The sequence below is a fragment of the Martes martes genome (assembly GCF_963455335.1).
Source record: "Martes martes genome assembly, chromosome: 10".
Lineage (NCBI taxonomy): Eukaryota > Metazoa > Chordata > Mammalia > Carnivora > Mustelidae > Martes > Martes martes.
The window spans coordinates 115,893,465-115,913,786 of record NC_137898.1 but is presented as its reverse complement, the minus strand read 5'-3'; the positions used below and the strand labels follow the sequence as shown (position 1 = coordinate 115,913,786).

The following is a 20,322-nucleotide window of genomic DNA, read 5'->3' as shown; positions in this document are numbered from 1 at the left end:
TTCCATCGAGAAAACCACACTCCAACCCCATCTGGGGAGACCACAGGTAAGTGTGAAACCTCTGTTGTGAGACAGGCCTGGGTTCTGGTTCCGGCTCTGACACTCTCTGTGCAAGTCACTTAGCTTCTAAAGGCTCCAATTTTTATGGACGGAGCCGAGATTCTGCCGACAGATGAATGGGTAAAGAAGATGTGGTCCACATACACAAGGGAACATTCCTCAGCCATCGGAAAGGACGAACACCCAACTTTTGCACCAACTTGGATGGAACTGGAGGGGATTATGTGGAGTGAAATAAGTTGAGCAGAGAAAGACAATTATCGTATGGTCTCATTTACGTGTGGAATACAGGAAACAGTGTAGAGAACCAGAGGGGAAGGAGGGAAGCCTGAAGGGGGAGAAATCAGAGAGAGAGAGACAAACCGTGAGAGACTCCAGACTCCGGGAACCAAACTGAGGGTCACAGAAGGGAGGGGGTGAGGGCTGGGGTAACCGGGTGACGGGCATGAAGGAGGGCGCATGACGTGATGAGCACTGGGCGTTATACGCAGCTGATGAATCACTGCCCTCTACGTCAAAAACTAGTGATGTACTATATTAATTATACTAATTAATTGCATTTAATTTCAAAAATAAATAAAATTGGCGAGTCGAACAGATGAACATTCATTTCTCTTTCCACTGTTGTAGACGTCGCCTCCAATCTTCAGTAAGAACGACCCCGCCAATTTTCCCATTTTTAAAATGAGGGTCATAACGGTGGCACCTCAGACAGTTGTCGTGAGCAGAGAGCTAGCTTAAACTCGGTACTTCATGGAACGCACCTACCGTGTGCCCAGCACACAGTAGAGGCTCGGTAAACGTTTCTTACGGTTCCGTCCAGTCCCGTTTCTCTATTCGGTTGCAAGCTCCTCGAGGTCACACGTGCATTTTCCATTCTGTCAGTCCGTGGCAAGGTTTCAAGCAGACGGTCGGTTCTGGTGAGTCTCAGCTCTGCCTAGTAAGATCGTACTGAATCCGTGTTACGTCTCGGCTTCCGCACAGAGTAAAGCTGGGCCTGGACGTACAGACACAGGGACGTCGTTTTGTCCAGTGGGAGTCGGTGTGCCAGGAAGCGTGAAGGTGGCTCGGCCCCGACGCAGGACCCGCCGGGTCACAGACGTCCCCGGGCTGTCCTCCTTATGGTACCCAGGCCTCCAGAAAGCCCCAGATCTGAGAAGGGAAACGTGACAGAGAACAGGTTGTGTCAACACATTTCAACAGAGGAAGCGCTGTATTTTTAAAGGTTAGGCACCCTGCGACTCGATGCGGGACGTGCCGCCAAGGTCTTGAGGCTGCGAAGGGTGCTCACGCTCGTTGTGACCAGCTCCGACAGATGCCTTTAACTGAGCTCTTGTTGCAATTTTTAAAACCTTTCTTAACATAAGGTTGATTTCTCTTTTCATGTTCCAATTGAAAGGAAATTAGAAGCAGGGCCAACTCAGCGGCACTTTGGGGAGAATCTGACTTGACGTGAGGACCTCATGTTGAAGTCACAAGGCAGCACCTGACGGCGTGTTTTTACTGGGAGAGCCAGAGTCATGATTGTTCACTTCCCAAAACCTGTATCTCGTCAAGTCAACCCCACCTAAAGACACTGGAGAATCTCGGTATCTTTTCTCGATTCTCTGCCGTCAAACTCACCTGTGGCCAGAGCGCCCCCAGGCACGGAGGCCAGCCCTTTGCTTGGCACAACGCACAAGCTTTGTGTGGACAATGGGCTGTTTTAATGTGTGGGTAGTGCCTTGGTACTAGGTTGGTTTTTACAACTTCTGATTCCAATATTGTCATAAAACATTTGAAAGCTCACCTTTTCTGTATTACCAAATAGCTTCTCCATAAATAATACCCACAAGTACAAAATCACTGAATGTAAAATTTGAGATGTATTTTTGGATCTGGTTACATAAAGCTTTTCCGATTTAAATTAAGCCAAAGTTGGGGCTAATAGACTTTTGTGACCATTTTCTCTCCAGAATGAAGTTAAAAATTTGCATTCGAAGCCTCCTTTACTGATTCTAAAGCAACACTTCCCGTTAATGCCCAGCATCCTTTAAATGTTGGCGAGTCGAACAAATGAACGTTCATTTCTCTTTCCACTGTTGTAGACGTCGCCTCCAATCTTCGGTAAGAACGACCCCGCCAGTGCATACGGATGCAGATTCCCGTGTGGTGTACTTCGGCGGGGCGGGAGAATGCACTGAGAGCGACAGGGAAGTATTGACGAGTTCCCTCAATACTTTTTTCCCTTTATACTCGATGCCAAAGGTGGGAATCCCCCTGCAAATAACCTCAGAAACGGCACCGGACTCTGCCATCACTGGGCCAAATCACTGCAGTCATTTGTGACTTTGCTACCTCTCTAATAAAGGGTTCTTACTGGGCCAAAATCTTGCCGTCACAGTAAAAAACCCAAGATAAAGAGGTTCTGAGGGTCTGTATTAGCTGCAAAAGAAAATAAGACAAGGATTTCATATGCACTAGTGTGCACACACAGGCACACGCACATGCCACACACACATGCACACATGTGCCGTGCACACATACATGCACACGTGTATGCATACACGTACACACTGGCACACATACACACATGCCACACACACACTGGCACGCGCGCACACACACACACACACACAAACTAAACCATGTTCCCAGGGCTCAGTAGAGGAAGCACTTTTTCACTGTTAAGTGTAACATTTCCAGTGAGATGAATCCAAAAGTTCAGGAAAGATTTAATCGCATTTTGCACAGATATCACCAGTCATATTCTGTGGGGGCCAAGCAGAGTAGATGATTAAACAGCATCCTCCAAATACCCATAGATCATCCTTCCCCAGGTTTCAGGGCTGGAAGTCACCATCAGGGGACCCGTAAAGCAGGCCAGAAGTTACCTGAAGTCACCTTCAGGAGAAATGCTGCACGGGGAGTGTCCCCAAGCAGACACAACACGGAATCACATCATCACAATAGTTATACCCCAGAAAGCAGTTAATATAAACAAGCATCAAACACCGGGCACAATTTTCATCATAATCTGCAAACTTCAGCCTGAACAATGAAATTCAATCACCAAAAATATTAAATATTGGGGTTTTGGATAATTGGACGATCCAAGTTATCTTTGGACATTTTCTCGTTTAAAAGGTGTTCACACTGGCACTTAAAAAAATAAATTGGAAAATAATATGGCTTCAAGTGGACAAATAAATATGATTTTTAAAGGACGCCTTTGCATTATCTATTGCTTTCCTCTTGATTTGGTTCCACTGATAATTTCTCCTCAAGTTTTCTAATAAGTTCTGCTAGGTCTTCTGAATTCTGAGTCTTTTCTTCAAGGAGTTCATAGCGGAGGCTTGAGATGTCCTGTTTAATTTCCTTCAGTTCCCCTTTGAAAAACAAGAATGACAGTGAGTTAACTGTAAATGCAGATGTGGAGAAACGAGGGTTACTGGGAGAGAAGGAAAGCAGTCCTTCTCCCACACACATCTGTCGTCGGGATCTTTTCAGAGGGAAAAACTTCCTAATGGGGCAGGTTTCTATTTTCTCACCTAAGCTTTTGGTGAATGAAAAGACTATCATACGGTTTCACTTATTTGTGGAGCATAAGAAATCACACGGAGGACATGGGGACATGGAGAGGAGAAGGGAGTTGGGGGAAGTTGGAGGGGGAGACAAACCATGAGAGACTATGGACTCGGAAAAACAACCTGAGGGTTTTGAAGGGGCGGGGGGGTGGGAGGTTGGGGGAGCCTGGTGGTGGGGATTAAGGAGGGCACGGATTGCATGGAGCACTGGGTGTGGTGCATGAACAATGAATTCTGTAACACTGAAAAAAAAAATTAAATTAAAAAAAAAAAAGACTATAGAGAAAGAATTGTAACGAATGTCCTAAAATAAAAAGGAGGCATCGGTGGCAGGTGTTGGCAGGAGTTGGGGGCAACAGCCTCTGCTTTTCCCAACCCCTTCCTCCTCCCTCCCAGCACCCCAGAAGCAGGACTTACTCACGCAGCAAGGGCCATCTGCCCCGACTGTGGAGAACGAGCCCACGCCCCTATAGTCCGTGCACTGATGGTTCGGGGCAGCCGGCCTCCCTCCCCCGGAGGCTCACCGCCCACCCCTTCCCTCTGGCTTTCCTGCAGCTCGGCCTCAGGCCCCACACCCTCACTCGTCCCGTTCCACTCACCTTCGTTCACTTCGTCACTCTCCTTATCTACCTGGGCTTGTAGCACGTATCTTTTAATGAGCCTCTTCATAATTTTCTAGACCAAGAGAGGAGAAATCCACCTCAGTTTCCTGTTTGTGACACATCTCTCACTTGGAAGACGTGTCTGAGTCTGTCCTTCCTAAGGACTTCAGAAGGGACGGCTAACGAAGGCTCGGGTGATCTGTCTGGCAGAGAACACACACTGTCACCAGATCACCAGAGCGACTGTCACGTCCCCGGAGCGAACGCCTCCGGTTACTTCTTGAGGGAACAAGAGCTTCCGAGCACACCTGCTCCTGCCTGGGGCTCCTCGTGCTTCGGTTGCAAAGCGTCACAGAAACACACAGCCGTTCCGCTGGCGAGGCTCGAGGTGCGGTTAATGGTGCATGTGGGAACCGGAGATTAAGCCAACGCACGCTTGTTTATGTTTTTTGACCTCCCTTACCAAGAACTAGAATTTGTACTTGCTGGTAATTCAGGAATGGCTAGTTTCACAGTAGCCGAGCTTCTTGAGAACGTTGCATTTAGGCTACACGGCTCAGGAAGAGGACCAGGCTCAGGGCCGGTGGACACATGGTTAAGGCAAATCTTACTCTCTAAACCCCAGACTAAATGCTGGACAGTAAGATACCACTTCCAAAAACTCATTCTAGCAGGTCTCCATCGGTTGGGCATCTGCCTTCGGCGCGGGTTGTGATCCCGGGGTCCTGGGATCAAGTCCCGCATGGGGCTCCCTGCTCCGCGGGGAGCCTGCTTCCTCCTCTCCCTCTGCCCCTCCCCCCTGCTCATGATCTCTCTGTCTGTCTCTCAACTAAATAAAATCTTAAAAAGAAAAACCAGTTCTAAGGATATAATTAGGTGCATGGACAAGAATGTTCATCGTAGTACCACTTTTTAAAAATCCATTAAAATTGCTATATGTTTTGTGAAATAAAAAACTGTTGTTTGTTAAGTATTCACTCATTTACATAATGTTACAGATACACGTAAATCGTATTGAGGTATGCGTAAAATTATGCACATACATATAAATCATTTAAGTCACCCGGCAGAAAATCACCAAAAGGCGGTAGAGCTCCAGAGTCAGCGGTGGGGTCCGAGGTCCGACCCGCTCTCTTCCGTGTGCTTCGTGGGAGGAGACCCTCCGCGGCGGACACGCAGGCTCTGAGCTCTGCAAGCCAAGGCTTCGTCCGTGTCACGTACTTATGTCTCTCCAGTGCCGGGCGCGTGTGCGTTAAATTCATGCATTATTTTGATATTGAGAAAAACAACCTAATAGGTCATTTTCACTTAAAGAATCACGTAGCTTGGGATTTCAAATATTACGAACAACTAGCCTCCGTCCTTGAGAAGACTGTCTTGCTTACCTGATACTGCCTGGGAGGGTCGCCGAAACTGTTCAGCTGGAAACCTTCCGAGCTCCGCACACTCGATTGCTTACTATGCCCAAGCTGCAATTTGAAAAGAATTAGAAATTCCTCTTTTTCTTTTAAATAAATGGGATGGTATTTATTAGTTACGTATAGGAATTTATTCGTTACATATGTACATTGTCATTGACTTGGCTTGACAGTCTGTCTTCGGAGACAGGCACGTCTCTGACAGAGGAGAGACCGGGAGGGAAAGTAACGGCGGTGACCTCAGGAGTCCACGGGTCGGGAAGGGTCAGACCAGCACAAACCACCAGAGCACCCACACCCGCAGTAGGGCTGCGTGGGCGTCCCGGGCCAACACCAGGCTAAGACTGTGTTCAGGAGCCAAGAAATAACGAATGAATTTGAATTTGAACTTGAGGATCTACATAGTATCACATGTGGGCAGTCCTTTTCAAAAACATCCTTTGCTTCAACAGACAAATAACAAGGATCTAAAGGAATCTGTAATAAAGGTCGTGAAGGGCCATATTACCACACGAAGAGACTGATTAAAGAAACTCTTCGTGGCATTTTCTAAAAAGAAAAACTGGTTTTAAAAAGAAATAAGTAGGGGAATTGAGCAAAACATAGCAGATCCAAATTCGTTTTTTTGTTTCCGGGTGCACAACTGTTTTCCAGGGGACAAGAAACTCCAAGACCATCTTCAAAGACAGCCATGATTGATGTTCCCAACAACATCTAAGTTGCACTAAGTAACTAAGTTGCTTTACGTGGCCGCAACTAACTCAAACAGCTCGGCACACATTCACCCACGGAACAAGCGCGCACTGAGTGTCTGCGTGTAGGTCCTGTGATAGAGTCTGGGTGTCCACGAAGAACAAAATGATTACGATCTAGCCGGGTTACAATAATAGGAAAACGCAGTATGTAATTCTGAAAACACTCTGCGGACAGCACACCTCTCCACGGAGCTGTTCGTGCTTCTCTTTTGACCTCTCTGAAAGTGTCAGCAAAACATCCCTATTCTTTTACTTTATAAAACATGAGGATAAAATTATACCATTGGCCAAATTAAGCAAACAGAGGCAGCATGAGTTCTCTGAGAGAGCTCTGGGCACAAAGCTGAACAGTGACCTGTGGCTCTGTCCCAGGCTGCTGCGGACCGGCAGGGGACATTCTGGAACTTTCTGCACTCGCTCTGACAAGGAAGGGAATGGTCCAGGGGACACCTCTGCTCCTCCAAGTCCTACTGGTTGAGGAATTTGTGAAATGAATGCAAACTTCAATTCTATTTTTAGTAATGTTTTCATTTTTAATATTTTATTTATTTTAATATTTAATTTTTAAAATATTTTATTTATTTATTTGACAGAGAGAGAGATCACAAGCAGGCAGAGAGACAGGCAGAGAGAGAGGGGGAAGCAGGCTCCCCGCTGAGCAGAGAGCCCCATGTGGGGCTCGATCCCAGGACCCTGAGATCATGACCTGAGCCGAAGGCAGCGTCTCAACCCACTGAGCCACCCAGGAGCCCCTAATTTATTTTTTAAAATGTAGTTGCTCCTTTATTTTTACAATGATACAACTCTTCCTGGCCATCACTATGATTTACATCGTCAGGGCATCATCACGAGATGTGATGACTAGATTCCAGCCCACTTTCACCCTCGCTGGTTATGAGGATGAGGACAGGTTCCTAGAGGAACAGGATCCAGACGGGGCAGTCTTTGCACACGGTGCCTCCGATCTATTCACCATCCATTCATGAACACAGCTTTATGACTGCAAATCATTCCCTCTTTCATTGGCGCCCACTAGTACAACCAAAAGGTGTTTGTGGAAATAGGAAAGTGAAAAGTCATGTTTCTTTGGGATTTTTCTGAAGATGAACGTGTGGACCTTAATACTCGATGTGCCCGTCATCCCCAGTGCCCGAAGATCACAGCACTGCAGGCCTGTGGAGATCATCTTTTCTCTGGTCGGGCTGGGGGGCGGGGGGGCAGGGGGGCAGGGATATTCACTCTTGCATTACCATCACCGAGGCCCTGCGTGTTTGCTGTTCCCAGTTCCCGAAACCCCCTTTGCCCAGCCGGCTGGTTTGCTCTGCCCCACACTTTGTATTTTAGCTTCAAACACAAGCTCCTCAGAGAGGCTCTTCCCACCCACCCTGAGAAAGAGCCCCTGAGCGAGCTGCTTCACTCACTGGCTTGTGTACAGCCTGCTCGGCTCTAATGGAAGGAGGGATTTTTCTCTACACCATCCCAGGGTCCCCAGAGCCAGCACCACCTGGCAGAGGACAAGGGCTCAGACCAGCCATGGTGAAGTGAAGGAAGAAGAGCTTCTGGGTCCCCGACGGTTCACCCGCTTTCCGGACCCCCTGCCGTACAAGACATGTACGATGCAGGTCCACACACCAGGACGGGGCAGCTCAGCTACACGTAAGGACACATCGGAAACATGAAGAAGGAATGGAGGCAGAGCTGGGCAGGGCGGGAGGCAGGGCCCTACACCAGCCGCTGTAAGAGGTAACCGGGCCAGCAAAGCCAGAAAGTGGTCTTCTGTTCCCCTGAGTGTGTGTATGATTATGGATGTTCCAGAGCAAAGATGCTGACGTGTCCATAACCACAGGGACGGCACATTCATGCGGTCCCGGCACAACACACAGCAACCCCCCCCCCCGCCCCAGGGCATGCACCCCACCGGCCGTGTCCAGACCTTCCCGCCCGCAATCTTTCTGACCCTCTGGGCTGCATAATTTTTTATTGCAGGGTTTGCTGTACCCCGCAGAACTCTGAGGGGTGTCCCCGGACTCTACCTACTAGACGCCGGGAACAGCTCCCCTCCCTGGGTGCAACAGCCACAGCGTCCCCAGGGATTACGAATGCACCCTGAGGCGCTGGTGCAGGGCGTCAGACCACCCCTGGCTGGGAACCCCCAGGGTCGTTCAGAGGTCTACCACTGAACAGTTACAAATGCATTTGGATCACTTTATGTGACCAGCTCTTCTCTAAATCTGAAATATGAAACTGGGCGCGAATACGACAAGAAATTCTAGTCAGTGTCTAAAACAGAGCGGGTGTTGAATAAACACACGTGCCACAATTCTAGGAAAGAAATCGTGCCCCGGGAAAGACGCCCTCGAGGTGCGAGGGCGCCGCGGTACCCCTGGTGGCAAGACGCGGTAATGCGGGCGGCGTCCACAGCCACGGGACAGGTGCGAACTCTGCGGGTTCCGGAGGCCACAGGAATGGTCAGAACCCTTGGGGATCTGGGTGTCTGCAGCCAGTCCTCACAGGAACGATGCGGCAGGAGTGGGGTGGGAGGGCTCGTGGGTGGCAGCCCGGCTCCCCGTGCGCACGCACGCTCCCTCGCGTTTACACCACACTCCTGCCTTCCTCACGCTTCCTCTCGCTCATTTCCCAGTAATTAGCTTGATGTTAGCATTTAGTCTACGGCCTGGGGCCAGTGCGGAGCCCAAACTGTTCGGACATGCTGTGCCGTCAGCAGGGGCACAGAAAGGACACAGCACTGCGGTCAGGGCTTTCTCGAGCCTCCGCGCTGGAATCGGCAGATCTGACCTTGAACCCTGCCTCTGTTTTCGGTCTGAAATGAGACTCTGGGCCAGTCCCTTCAGCTCTATAACCTCACCTTGCTAATGCATAATTAGCATAATTAGGGAAATCATAAACCCTCCCTCCTTGAGGTCATTAAAGACAGAGGGTGTGTAGAATTCAGAGCCTGGTATACAGACGGCGTTCTATGAGTGTATCGGTCATCTCTGTCGTACGGAAGGGGAACCATCTCGTGTCCGCCATGTGGACTCAGGCCTGCTTCATGTTGCATGTTAATCTAGTCGCTCTCTTCTGGGGATGGTCTGCGGACCACTGCTGCTCACGGACGTGTCCCTCACTCAGGGGATGAAATGTTCGGTGATTCCCGTCCCAGAGGAGCGCTAGAATATGCTAAGATCTTGTCAGAATACCCACTTCCAAGCTTCACTGCCAGAGATTTTAGCTCAATGTACCCAGAGAAGAGGATTGGGAATTGATAAAAAGTCAACTAGGGACGCCGCCCGGGGACAGCAAAGAGCCAGAACCACTGTGTCGTATAATTATTCCATCTGATGATGGACAAGACAACCTCTGACCTAATCGAAAGCCAAAGGACACAGTTCCTGGATATATAACAAACAAACAACTCCCACGTTTCATGCAACCCAGAGCCGAGCGGATGGAAGACGCAGCAGCAATGTCTGTGCCCCGCGTCGGTCCACCACGTCGGGTGTGCAAGCCACGCTCGCACCGACCAGCTGAGCGAGATCTTCCCTGGAGCTCGCAGAGAGCTCGTTTGGGAAGTAATTTGGCACTTTCACTTTACCCAAGGCATGCTGGACGGCAGAGAACTGACCTTAACTACACTACCCTTCCAGACTGAATCTGAGAAGCTAACACTTGCAAGCACCCCACTCAGTGCCCTCCAGAGCTGCCCTCAGCAAAGATGCCGTGTTGTTACGTGCCTCTTCCTACTGATTTCCATGGAGCGTCTGCACGGCTGCAAAGACAGTGCTGGTGCAGCCTGACCTCTTTAATCCTCAAGGGGTCAGAGAGAAGATCCAAGTGGAATGGAAGCCTGACTGTTCTAGGTGTAGACTCAAGTGGAAAAGAAAGCAAAGCCGCACACACTGAGTAAGGAAGAATGAACCACGAGAGTTTTGCTTAGGACCTATCAGGGCCAAGCCTGTCCCAGCGATCCGTCTCAGCAACAACAGGCAAAAACAGTTAGAGACACAAATGGCTGCTGTAAAAACCACTCCCCCAGGAATACAGTTAACGCACCAAGCAAAAGGAGGTGTGCGCCGATTTCTGTTCATCACAAGCTTACACGCCCAGGGAAAGTAAAGTAGATAGTTGTGTTACTTCAGGCCTCTAGGAATCAAATGCCAAGACCAAGTTAGAAGGATGAGATGTATCCGGAATACCGCCTCCGAGAGATCACGGGGAGGAGGGGCAGGAGAGGCAGAAAGAGCTTCCGGAACCTGAGGCTTGGCTCACCCATGAAAGCACGGAGGGCAAGAAGACTGAGAAGGTCAGCCAAGCCGACACGGTGCTGAGCACAAAGATGGCCCCAGGGAGGGTCCTGCACCTGCTGCAAATGCCTGGGACTGAGAGTGTGGCTCCCGTAGGAAGGCAGAGGCGACCCACAGGCACTGGGGCCATCTGCCGATCACACTATTTGAGAGAAGGTATGAGCAGCCCATCTCCACGATTGCACAAGGGTCTCTGGACGGTGAAACTGACATGAGAATTGACACTTTGCTGATTCACACTTAGGATCCGATACCACAGGCTCAGTATGGCTCTGAGTTTATTCTCATCCAGGGTTAGAATAGGTGCTATTGGAAAGTGTAAGGTGATCCAACCCTTCTTTAAAAGATATAAAATCTGGGGCGCCCGGGTGGCTCAGTCAGTTGGGTGTCCAACTCTTGGTTTTGGCTCAGGTTGTGATCTTGGGGTCGTGGGATCAAGCCCTGTGTCTGGTTCTGTGCTCAGCCAGGGATCTGCTTGGATTCTCTCTCTCTCTCCCTCTTCCCACACCCACCCCACCCCTATGTACGTGCTCTCTCTCTCTCTCCCAAATAAATAAATCTTTTTATAAAATGATATAATGTGCATTTTAGATGATTAAAATGATTAAAATAAATTTTAATTTCCTACATTTTGGGAGAGATTACAAAGAAATAGAGTTATTTGATTTCCAAGATACTATAGTTTCTGTCGTAAAGGAGAACGGGCATTGTGATTCCCTTGACATTCCCCATGTTTGTGCAATGGTCCGTTCTCATGCAAGCATCACCCGCTCAGCACAAGTGGGTCTGCTCTCCACAAAGCATCCCCAACTCCTCCCAACAGGCCGGTGTGATGGGTTCAGCCTTGGCCTCCCTGGTTGACAGATGGGGAAACCGAGGCTCAGGGAAGCACCGGGAGCTACCGTGCGGGGCGGGGGCGAGGGGAGGTCCCAATCTTCCAGTATTTAGACTGAAGCTGGATCGATACTTTCCGTGCCCCCACCTTGTCATGGGAGGTCACAGACTTAGCTTGAAAACAAAGCAATGGCCTCGGTTCTGTTCATTTGTCCCTGCAGAGTGGCCCGCGGCACCCTTCTGAGCCCAGGCAGGGGAGCTGTGGCCCGGTCTGCTCCCTGATGAGGACACATGAAGCTGTCATCCGCGTGGGACTACAGCAAGCCCTGGAGAACCACACGGCCTCCACCGGACCAGCCCCACAGCCCCTAAGCCTGAGGAGTCCAGAGGGGAAGGGACACGCAGTCGTCTGCTGCCATTCACTATGTACCCTGCCCTTCTCCTAATGACGTCATCGGCAGTGCCCCTCGGTGACAGGCATGTGTGTGCCCCCACTACGCGCACGCCAGGAGGAGGAAGCCCGTGTCCCCACGGTCGGGATGCTGAGCCACGTAAGAGCGCACGCCCCGGCAGGCGCACTGCTCCCCACCGGCTGCGCGGAGGACCGCGGGCCCTGAACTCCCCGACCAGCCATGACAGGTGTGTCCAGGACACCTGCGCTGCTGCGGGACCCTCGTCATGTCCCCTCGGTCCCCGGTGAGGTCCTCCAACCTCTCCGTCGGCCTCCCTTCCATCACTGCTGCTGTATTCCACTGCCTGCAAGTACAGAAGTCTACGTCTAACATCTGCCTTAAACACGCCGACCACGTTCAGCTCTCAGTGACAGATTCTTGGAGGCATAATTACAATAGTTAATTTCTTTCATGACTGCTACCTGTTTCTTGAAACGGCTTCTGAACACGGGTCCTTTTCTCTGAAAACATAAGCCTGCTCAGATGCAGGACTTTGTCTTTTCAAACGTGATCTTACCTGTGTTTTGTCCAGTGGTAATTTTGAAAGGTCTTCGTGACTTCCCAAAATCCCAAATTTCTTTTCTTCATTCCTCTTTTAAAACCAGATTAAAAAAAAAGAAGAAGAATGAAACTAAGAATAGATAGTAAAATGAATACAATTGCAAATTCTACATTGAGAATTACAAAACCAACTACATTCTTTATTCCATATTTTGAAAGTCTCCCGGTCTAACCCTACAGCAAAGTTCAGGAAGAGAAGCAGGAGACGCGCGCTCCTCCTGGGCCGTCCCCAATGCTGAGCACTCAGAGACTTCACCTGCACAACAGGTTCGCTAGGGCTGCAGTTCTTTTTCCTTTTTTTTTTTTTTAAGATTTATACATTTATGGGGGTGGAGGGGGCAGGGGAGAGAGAGGGAAAGGATCTCAAGCAAGAGTCAGACGCCCAGCTGACCGAGCCCCCAGCGCCCTCGGGCTGCAGTTCTAATTGGACCTGTAAAGGCCACAGTTAAAAGTAAAGTGAGAGAAATTCCTCCCACCAGCTCACTGGGTTCTAGACATTCGATGCTGGAACAATGCAGTAAATGGGGTAGTCTTCCAAACATTTCACAGTAGTATAATAATAAGTACTTTTAAAGATGGCTTTATAATCCTCAAAGCCCTTTCATATATTTATTTGATTTTATCTTTATGATGTGGATATGAATTCCCATAGGGCAGACGGAGAAACCGAAGCCCAGAGAGCCTACTGTTTACTTGAGAGCCTCAAGTGGTGAGTAGCAAAACAGAGCAGAAGTTGGAATGTTTCTCTTTTCTCTCAGTGATAGGATCTCAGAACTGCAAGAAACTTTTACAATCACTTGGCTCAACTGCCCACTCGCTGTAGGAAGATCTAAAAACTCCTAATAGTGGTCATCCAGCATTTACTGATCGCTCGCAATGGCGGGGAACTCACGACCTCACAAGGCAGCCCCCTCTGTTGGACAGATCTTGTTATGACAAGTTTGTTTTTACATAGAACTAAAACTGAACGATTTGCAAATTTGCCCATTGCCTCTCTTCCTGTTTTTGAAGAGACGAAAAACAAACAAACAAACAAACAAAAAACAACAACAAGTATACACCCTAGTCAAAATGGGAGACCTTTCGGGAGACCTAAAGCCCTTTACCTCGTTCCCCTTCAGTCCTCCTTCGGGGGATGTAACAGCCAGTTCCTTCCATTCCCCGTCCTATGACACCTTAGGCACACCTGTCCCCATGCTGGCCCTTCTCCTCTGAATGCATCTCTCGCTCAGTGCTCCTCCTGGGTGCAGACGACTGTCCCCACCCCGTACACACTTCCGCACCACATCCTGCCTGTGCCCGAAACACTTCCACACGCTGTATGTCTCTCGTGGCTTCTTGAGATCGCACTGCCCCACGGGATGACTGTTCCAATGACTACCCTGCGGTCTTTCTCTCTTGAACCACTCAGTGCCAAGTCTAGTCTCCCATATGCACGCGAGTCGTTGGTCTCTGGTTTTCAGTGTAGAAGCTGAGAGTCTGTCAAATCCCCCCAGGTCGTCATCGGTGGCGGCTGTTTCCCCATCCTGTGTGAACTGAAGGTGAGGTGGGGGCCTGGAGCCACAGCCACGACGCCCACCACAGATGACTCATTATTATGGCTACATCTCAGGAATTTTCCCCACATTCTTGTAAGTAGGAAATGAGCTCCTGCTGAACAGACACAAGCCAAAGGACCATGCCGATTGGGGAATGACCAGACGTGTCCTCATGGGCCACTTCCTTTTAAAGGAATGTAATAGAGTGTTTGAATGATCATTGCATTTTAAAAATGTAATTTTAAATTATCAAGTCAAATTACCTTGTTCATCTCCGCATCCTCCTGGAAACCTTTCTTACGGCCCTGGAACATCTCAGAAATCCATTTTTTAAGTCTCAGTAAGAGATAAAACAGGGACTTTGGACTTGGCACCAGGTTGAAAGGAACAGGTAGAGTTCTTCCCTCTTCAAAGTAGGAAAACCAAAGTTTGGCCCTTGCAAATTTCCATTCCACATCAGCATCGTCCTACACAAACACACATGACAGTTCAGCAATGAGAGGCATAAACAGAATTACCCAGATTCTTCTAACACCGTGGAGCTCGATGCCTGCAGACACTGTCAAACCCCAAAGACCAGTCCAAGACTTTTCTTCAAGGCTAAAGTTCTACTCAGACACTCTTTCCAAAACCTGTCTGAAATTTTACCAGACTTACAGAACAAAGGATCTCAAAATGTGCATGTTTATAAGTACCCTGAAAGATATAAATGTATTATTCTACATTCTAAAAGAAGCCATGAAAAATTATTCACTCTTCTGTTCTGCAGTAGCTCATAAATTTGATGAATTTGTTCTGCAGGAGATCACAGATTTGACCAAAATTTCTGGAATAAAAATTTATTCTGTCCCCTTAAATCCAGGAGGAGGTCAATTTTGAACATCAGTACAGAAAAGATTTGGAGACTAGCGGTATTTGTAAGCAATAATTTTTTAAAATAATTTATTTTTTAATAAACATAAAATGTAAGCAATAATTTTTTTAAATAAAATATAAATTCAAGCTGACATAGTGTTTCTAAGGGTTTTTTTTTTTAAATAGTGAATCACACATTTCTTCATGCAGAGTTAAAATTTTCTAGCTTACTGGCCAGACAAGTACATAAAACAGGCAAGAAAAAATGAGGAAAAGGAACACGTGCTTTCATCACCATTGCTGAGGCGACACCTGGAGTAAGTCAAAACGTGTAGCCACAGAGCGTACAGATGTACAGAAATTATACCTCAATTTCCTGGAATGAACTGTTGATCATTGCAATTAGCATATTGAGCAAAACAATGACCATCGTGACATTATAGACTCCATAGAGAACATAACCGATGTTTTCAATAAACTTGTGATTGTAGTTGATGACCACTGACTTCACTTCAGAAAGTCCAAAGATAGCCCAGAACAGGGTCTTAAAACTCTCCTCCACTCTGGGGAAAAATAAAGAGAGAAAGCAGTACAGTGTGTGAATGACAGTAATCCCATAATAAGAGTGAGTTGATGTAGTGTCTTTGCGAATCTGCAGATATTCATGAGAAAATTCTTTCCTTCTCTGAACCTGTTTTCTGTACAATGGGTACAGTAACTTTCATTTCCCACAGGGCTGCAGGAATGAAGCACTCAGCTCAAAAGCTGGCACATAATAAGCACTTAAAAATGCTATTAACGTAAGCTCATAACCACAGAGAGCAACACTGAAGCAATCCATAGCCTTGGCAATGGAAGCGTTAAATGTATTATTTGATAAAAATAATACAATTTGGGGGCGTCTGGGTGGCTCAGTGGGTTAAGCCTCTGCCTTCGGCCCAGGTCATGATCTCAGGGTCGTGGGATCGAGCCCGACATCGGGCTCTCTGCTCAGTGGGGAGCCTGCTTTCCCCCTCTCTCTCTGCCTGCCTCTCTGCCTACTTGTCATCTCTCTCTCTCAAATAAATAAATTTTTAAAAATTAAAAAAAAATAAATAATACAATTTGTTGGAGTCCTATTAGGTATCCCACTTATCTATATATCTACTCATGTCCAATAAATAGGTAATAATAGTGTATGTCTTAAGGAAAATATGACAATATAAACAAAGACACTATTAGCAACATCACTGACGAGTCTTGGGTAGGAATGTCAATGCTTTGTGTGTAGTTACTGACCACAGTGAAGCCCCTCAGCTTAGCCGAGCAGCTTTCATTCTCTGGTAAACTGGACTTGAGAAGACTACGACTGACACTGGGCTCTGTTTCAGTCAATGCTTCTCACTGCAACACGGACGACCTAACACTCCAGTAATCGATTGTAAGCGTGCTTTAGGAAAACACACTTGCAGCCATGGTGAACCTAAGTCAAAACTCCCGTCATGGGGCGCCTGGGTGGCTCAGTCGGTTAAGCCTCTGCCTTCGGCTCAGGTCATGATCTCAGGGTCCTGGGATCGAGCCCCACATCGGGCTCTCTGCTCAGCGGGGAGCCTGTTTCCCCCTCCCCTGCCTGCCTCTCTGCTGCTTGTGCTCTTTCTCTCTGTCAAATAAATAAATAAAATCTTAAAAAAAAAAAACAAAACTGGATCTCCTCAGTGATAAGGTCTGGCAGTGGGTGAGGAAGGCGGCCGTCTTCCCAGTGCCCCAGGCGTCTCTGACCAGTCAGAGCACAGGGTCCGAGAGCCAGGGCTGGAGCCCGGGACAAGCGCTCAGGGCCCAGCTTTCCTGCAGGCTCGCGGCTCCGCAACGTTCCGAGAGTTACTAACTTGTCTGAGCTTCCGTTTCTTCTTGCTGTGAAGCAGATCATACAATGACGTGAGCGAGGTATTTACCAGAGTTACCGGGGCTAACAACGCCTGCTAATATGACTTCGTACTAGGAAGGTACCTGTGTTTTCGAATTCTTCCAATTTATTTAAAAATCCTCTCGTTCTGCTAAAGAGAATGAGATGAGGTCTCTTCCAGAACATCAGGGATCACCCGGGGACATCTATGAACCCTGCTGAGCTAACATTTAGTTCATGTACAGTCCCCACCACCAGCGCATCTGAGATCACATACGTGGTAAAAGCCTCGTTTTGCTTTGCCCCGATGTAGTACGAGTAGAGGTTGAACATCCCGATCATGAAGGCCACGAACACCATGATGAAGATGACCATGAACTTGAAGATGTCCTTCACTGTTCGCCCCAGCGATATCTGCAGAGGTCCAAAGCTCTCGTTGGCTGGTAAAATATAAGCTATTCTTGAGAAACTCAGAACTACGGCAATTGCATAAAGACCTTCAGATATGATTTGAGGATCAGAAGGGTCCCACTTGATCCTGGCTGGAAAGAGGAAAGACAAGAGTTATCCTGAGTTTCCGTAAGTTGTTTACTTAGGGAGCTTCTTTTCTGCTAAAGAAACAGAATTACATTAGCTATCAAATATCTGATGGAAAGGGGATCTTTAAGGGTAGAGCATATTGAAGCATCTGAATTATAAGAAGATGATCCTCCTGATTTGCTGGCAATTTTCCATAAAAATATAGCGTCATGGCTAAGAGCTCGAACTAGGAACTTGGTATCTGCAGAAATTCCTCTGTCTGTGTGTGTGTGTGTGTGTGTGTGTGTGTGTGTAAAAACTGGTCCAGGTTATTTAATTTCTCTTAGTTTTATTTTTCCATCTTTAAAAATGAGATACTCTCACTCTCCCTCTCTCATCTATTTGAAAATTCAATAAACCAACATATATTTGGTGTTCAGAACACACTTGGCACTACACAAGGGGTAGTGTTTATTATTAAACTTTAAATTAAAATCCCACTGTAATGTAATCCAGGGCTTGCAAACTACTGACAGGTACTTCAGCCTACTAGAAACAATCTTTATTGGTCGCTCAAATAACTCTATTTTCCCATAAAAATGTAGCAAGTATTCATTTTTTCATTTTCTGGCATTATTATATTAGGTTATCAAACCCAATGAAACCATTCTGAAAAAAAACTGCAAAACAATGTGTAAGAAAGAGGAAAAACAGGATGATATTTGCTTATTTGCTGGGAAGTGAAATCAGGAAGGGATACAAGAAAACTAGTCAGAGCACTTTCCTGTCTTACAGTAAGTCTATGAATACAATGTATAAATAGGTAGCTGTCACATTTCAAAATTCTGCATATTGAAAGAGTGTTGACCATTAAAATAAATATTAGAAAATACGGATAAAGAGATCTCTATGTGATACAGCCAAGAAACTCACAGAGATGCCAGCTGATGTTAACTGATTTCTTACCAGGGCATTTGAAATAAGCATTCAAAAGGGATCTATCATCCCCACCCCAGGGTTCTTCAAGGAGGGACTTCTCCTGAGCACCCCCAAATCTGTTTCCATCCCTGACTCCCCTTCCTCCTGGTTGGGGGGGGGGATGCCTCCTGTGGTCGCTACCCCAGGAGGTGGTAACTGAGCTCCAACCTCCTTTTCCGGAGATTCTTGTCTGCTCCTCTGTGAAGGAGTCTCACACCATCTCACACCTGCTGCTCTGTCCACCGCTATCTGGAGACCCAAGGACACATCAGCCTCGTTCTGGGGGTTCAGCACTAGCTTGTCCCCCTGAACTTGATCAGCACTAGAGGTTGGGATCTGGCCTCCCAGCTTTCTGTTTGTTTCCCCTCGAGTTCAAAGCCTGGTTAGGAACAGCCGTGTGACTTACGAGGAGCCATCTGGGGATCCCACCGGTCCCTTGCGGCTGCATAGTCTAGTGCCTTAAATGGCACTAAATGGAAGGGATACTCACACACGTGCTGTCTTGGATAGACACAAAGAAAAACAATCAAAGACATAAGACAGGCATTCACCATGGTAGTGCGCCAACTGGTCCGAGAGAGAAAGCGACAGGGTTCTTGGGATCTGGAGGTCTCCAGCTAGGAGGAAGACCACCGGCAGGAGACGGCGCGTGCCTTCAGACACAGACGCTTCTGAAGACGCCAGGAATTCTGTGAGAACTGAGTAGTGATCGAACTCCGACTGACTCGCTTTTATCAGAAATCTGTGCATTTTTATTAACTTACATTGACCGTGCAGTCCAAACTCACCCAAATTGTAATATTTCACATTGTCTCCCAATGTGACTTTGGTCAAGTCCTTCAGAGTATCATTTGCATCAATGATGCGCTGGGCTTTGGAAGCATGCCAAAACGCCATGAATCTTGCAATGAACGATGCCACAAAGATGGCCAACATACCAAAATCAAGCATGTTCCACAACTCAAACAAGTACTCCTTGGGGCCTTCTGTCCAAATCTCTTTACATTCGGCCCATATCATGCCTGCGTTGGAAAGGGGTGAAAATAGATCCAATTCAATTTCAGTCGAGCCTTAGCTCCTCCATAAAACAAAATAAGTTTGAAAGGTCTCAGCCTCCCATTCGAAACCCTCCAAAACCGGGCCACAGGCCACCCACCCAACCCTGCCTCCCGCGTCCCCGCAGATCTCAGTCCGGCCACCGCAGCGGATCGCTAGAAGACAAGCGGACAGAGCTCGAGAGTGCTCCAACAACAACCTTCACTTCTTTACGACTTGAGTAGGCCCCACACCCAGCACGGAGCCCGACTCGGGGCGTGAGCTCACAACCCTGAGATCAAGACCTGAGCGGACGCTTCAGCGACTGAGCCACCGGGGCTCCCCATCAAACGACCATCTTTAATCCATTGATTCTACACATATAAGTGTATTTAGAGATGTTCGGGGACACCCGCAGGGGAGATAGGCTGACTGGCTGCTCAGGGGGGCGTCTGCTTCTCCACCTGCCCCTCCCCCAGCTTGTGCCCACTCAGGCGCTCTCTCCCTCTCAAATAAATAAATAAAATCTTAAAAAAATTGAAAACATCTAAGCTGGACACTTTGAGCCACTCAGGCGCCCCTAAAAGTAATGTATGACTCTTAACGAAAAGTTTAATAATCATAATTACTTGAAATGTGTTCAACATACCCTACGTGCCAAGCACCGTTACGGGCGGCGTGTCTACCAACACACACACAAAACCCGGCACGTGGGCGGTTAGCTTGATGACATAAAGGCCACGTCCGAGGGACCGTTCTTATGTTACATCAACTGCTCACAGTGAAATGTCATACTTCCCATAGTTCGGTGGTATCTGGTAAATGTCAGTTATGTTTCAAAGGAACCCGCGGCAGATCACGCCCTGCTTCCTCCCCTAAGGCGATGTGGTGCTGCGCCTCCCAGTACTTCACGGACATCTTCACCGGAGAACCCCACCCGCGCTCCAAGGGCACCCACAACCC

General features: G+C 47.9%; 1 protein-coding gene across 3 annotated transcripts in view; it reads right to left on the bottom strand.

Moving 5' to 3' along the window:
• Positions 1–2,746: 2,746 nt before the first annotated feature.
• TRPC6 (transient receptor potential cation channel subfamily C member 6) overlaps positions 2,747–20,322 on the bottom strand; it is a gene marked incomplete at its 5' end in the record, with an annotated part of 105,267 nt that continues 87,691 nt past the window's right edge. Inside the window, 8 exons of one of the 3 annotated variants that reach the window (XM_080816941.1) lie at positions 2,747–3,428; positions 4,226–4,301; positions 5,614–5,697; positions 12,509–12,583; positions 14,354–14,557; positions 15,313–15,508; positions 17,105–17,369; positions 19,113–19,346. In XM_080816941.1, the coding sequence (XP_080673067.1) occupies positions 3,277–3,428; positions 4,226–4,301; positions 5,614–5,697; positions 12,509–12,583; positions 14,354–14,557; positions 15,313–15,508; positions 17,105–17,369; positions 19,113–19,346 (1,286 nt within the window). In that variant the 3' untranslated portion in view covers positions 2,747–3,276. The remainder of the gene's footprint in view (positions 3,429–4,225; positions 4,302–5,613; positions 5,698–12,508; positions 12,584–14,353; positions 14,558–15,312; positions 15,509–17,104; positions 17,370–19,112; positions 19,347–20,322) is intronic. The other 2 variants (XM_080816943.1, XM_080816942.1) reach the window with 2 other exon arrangements.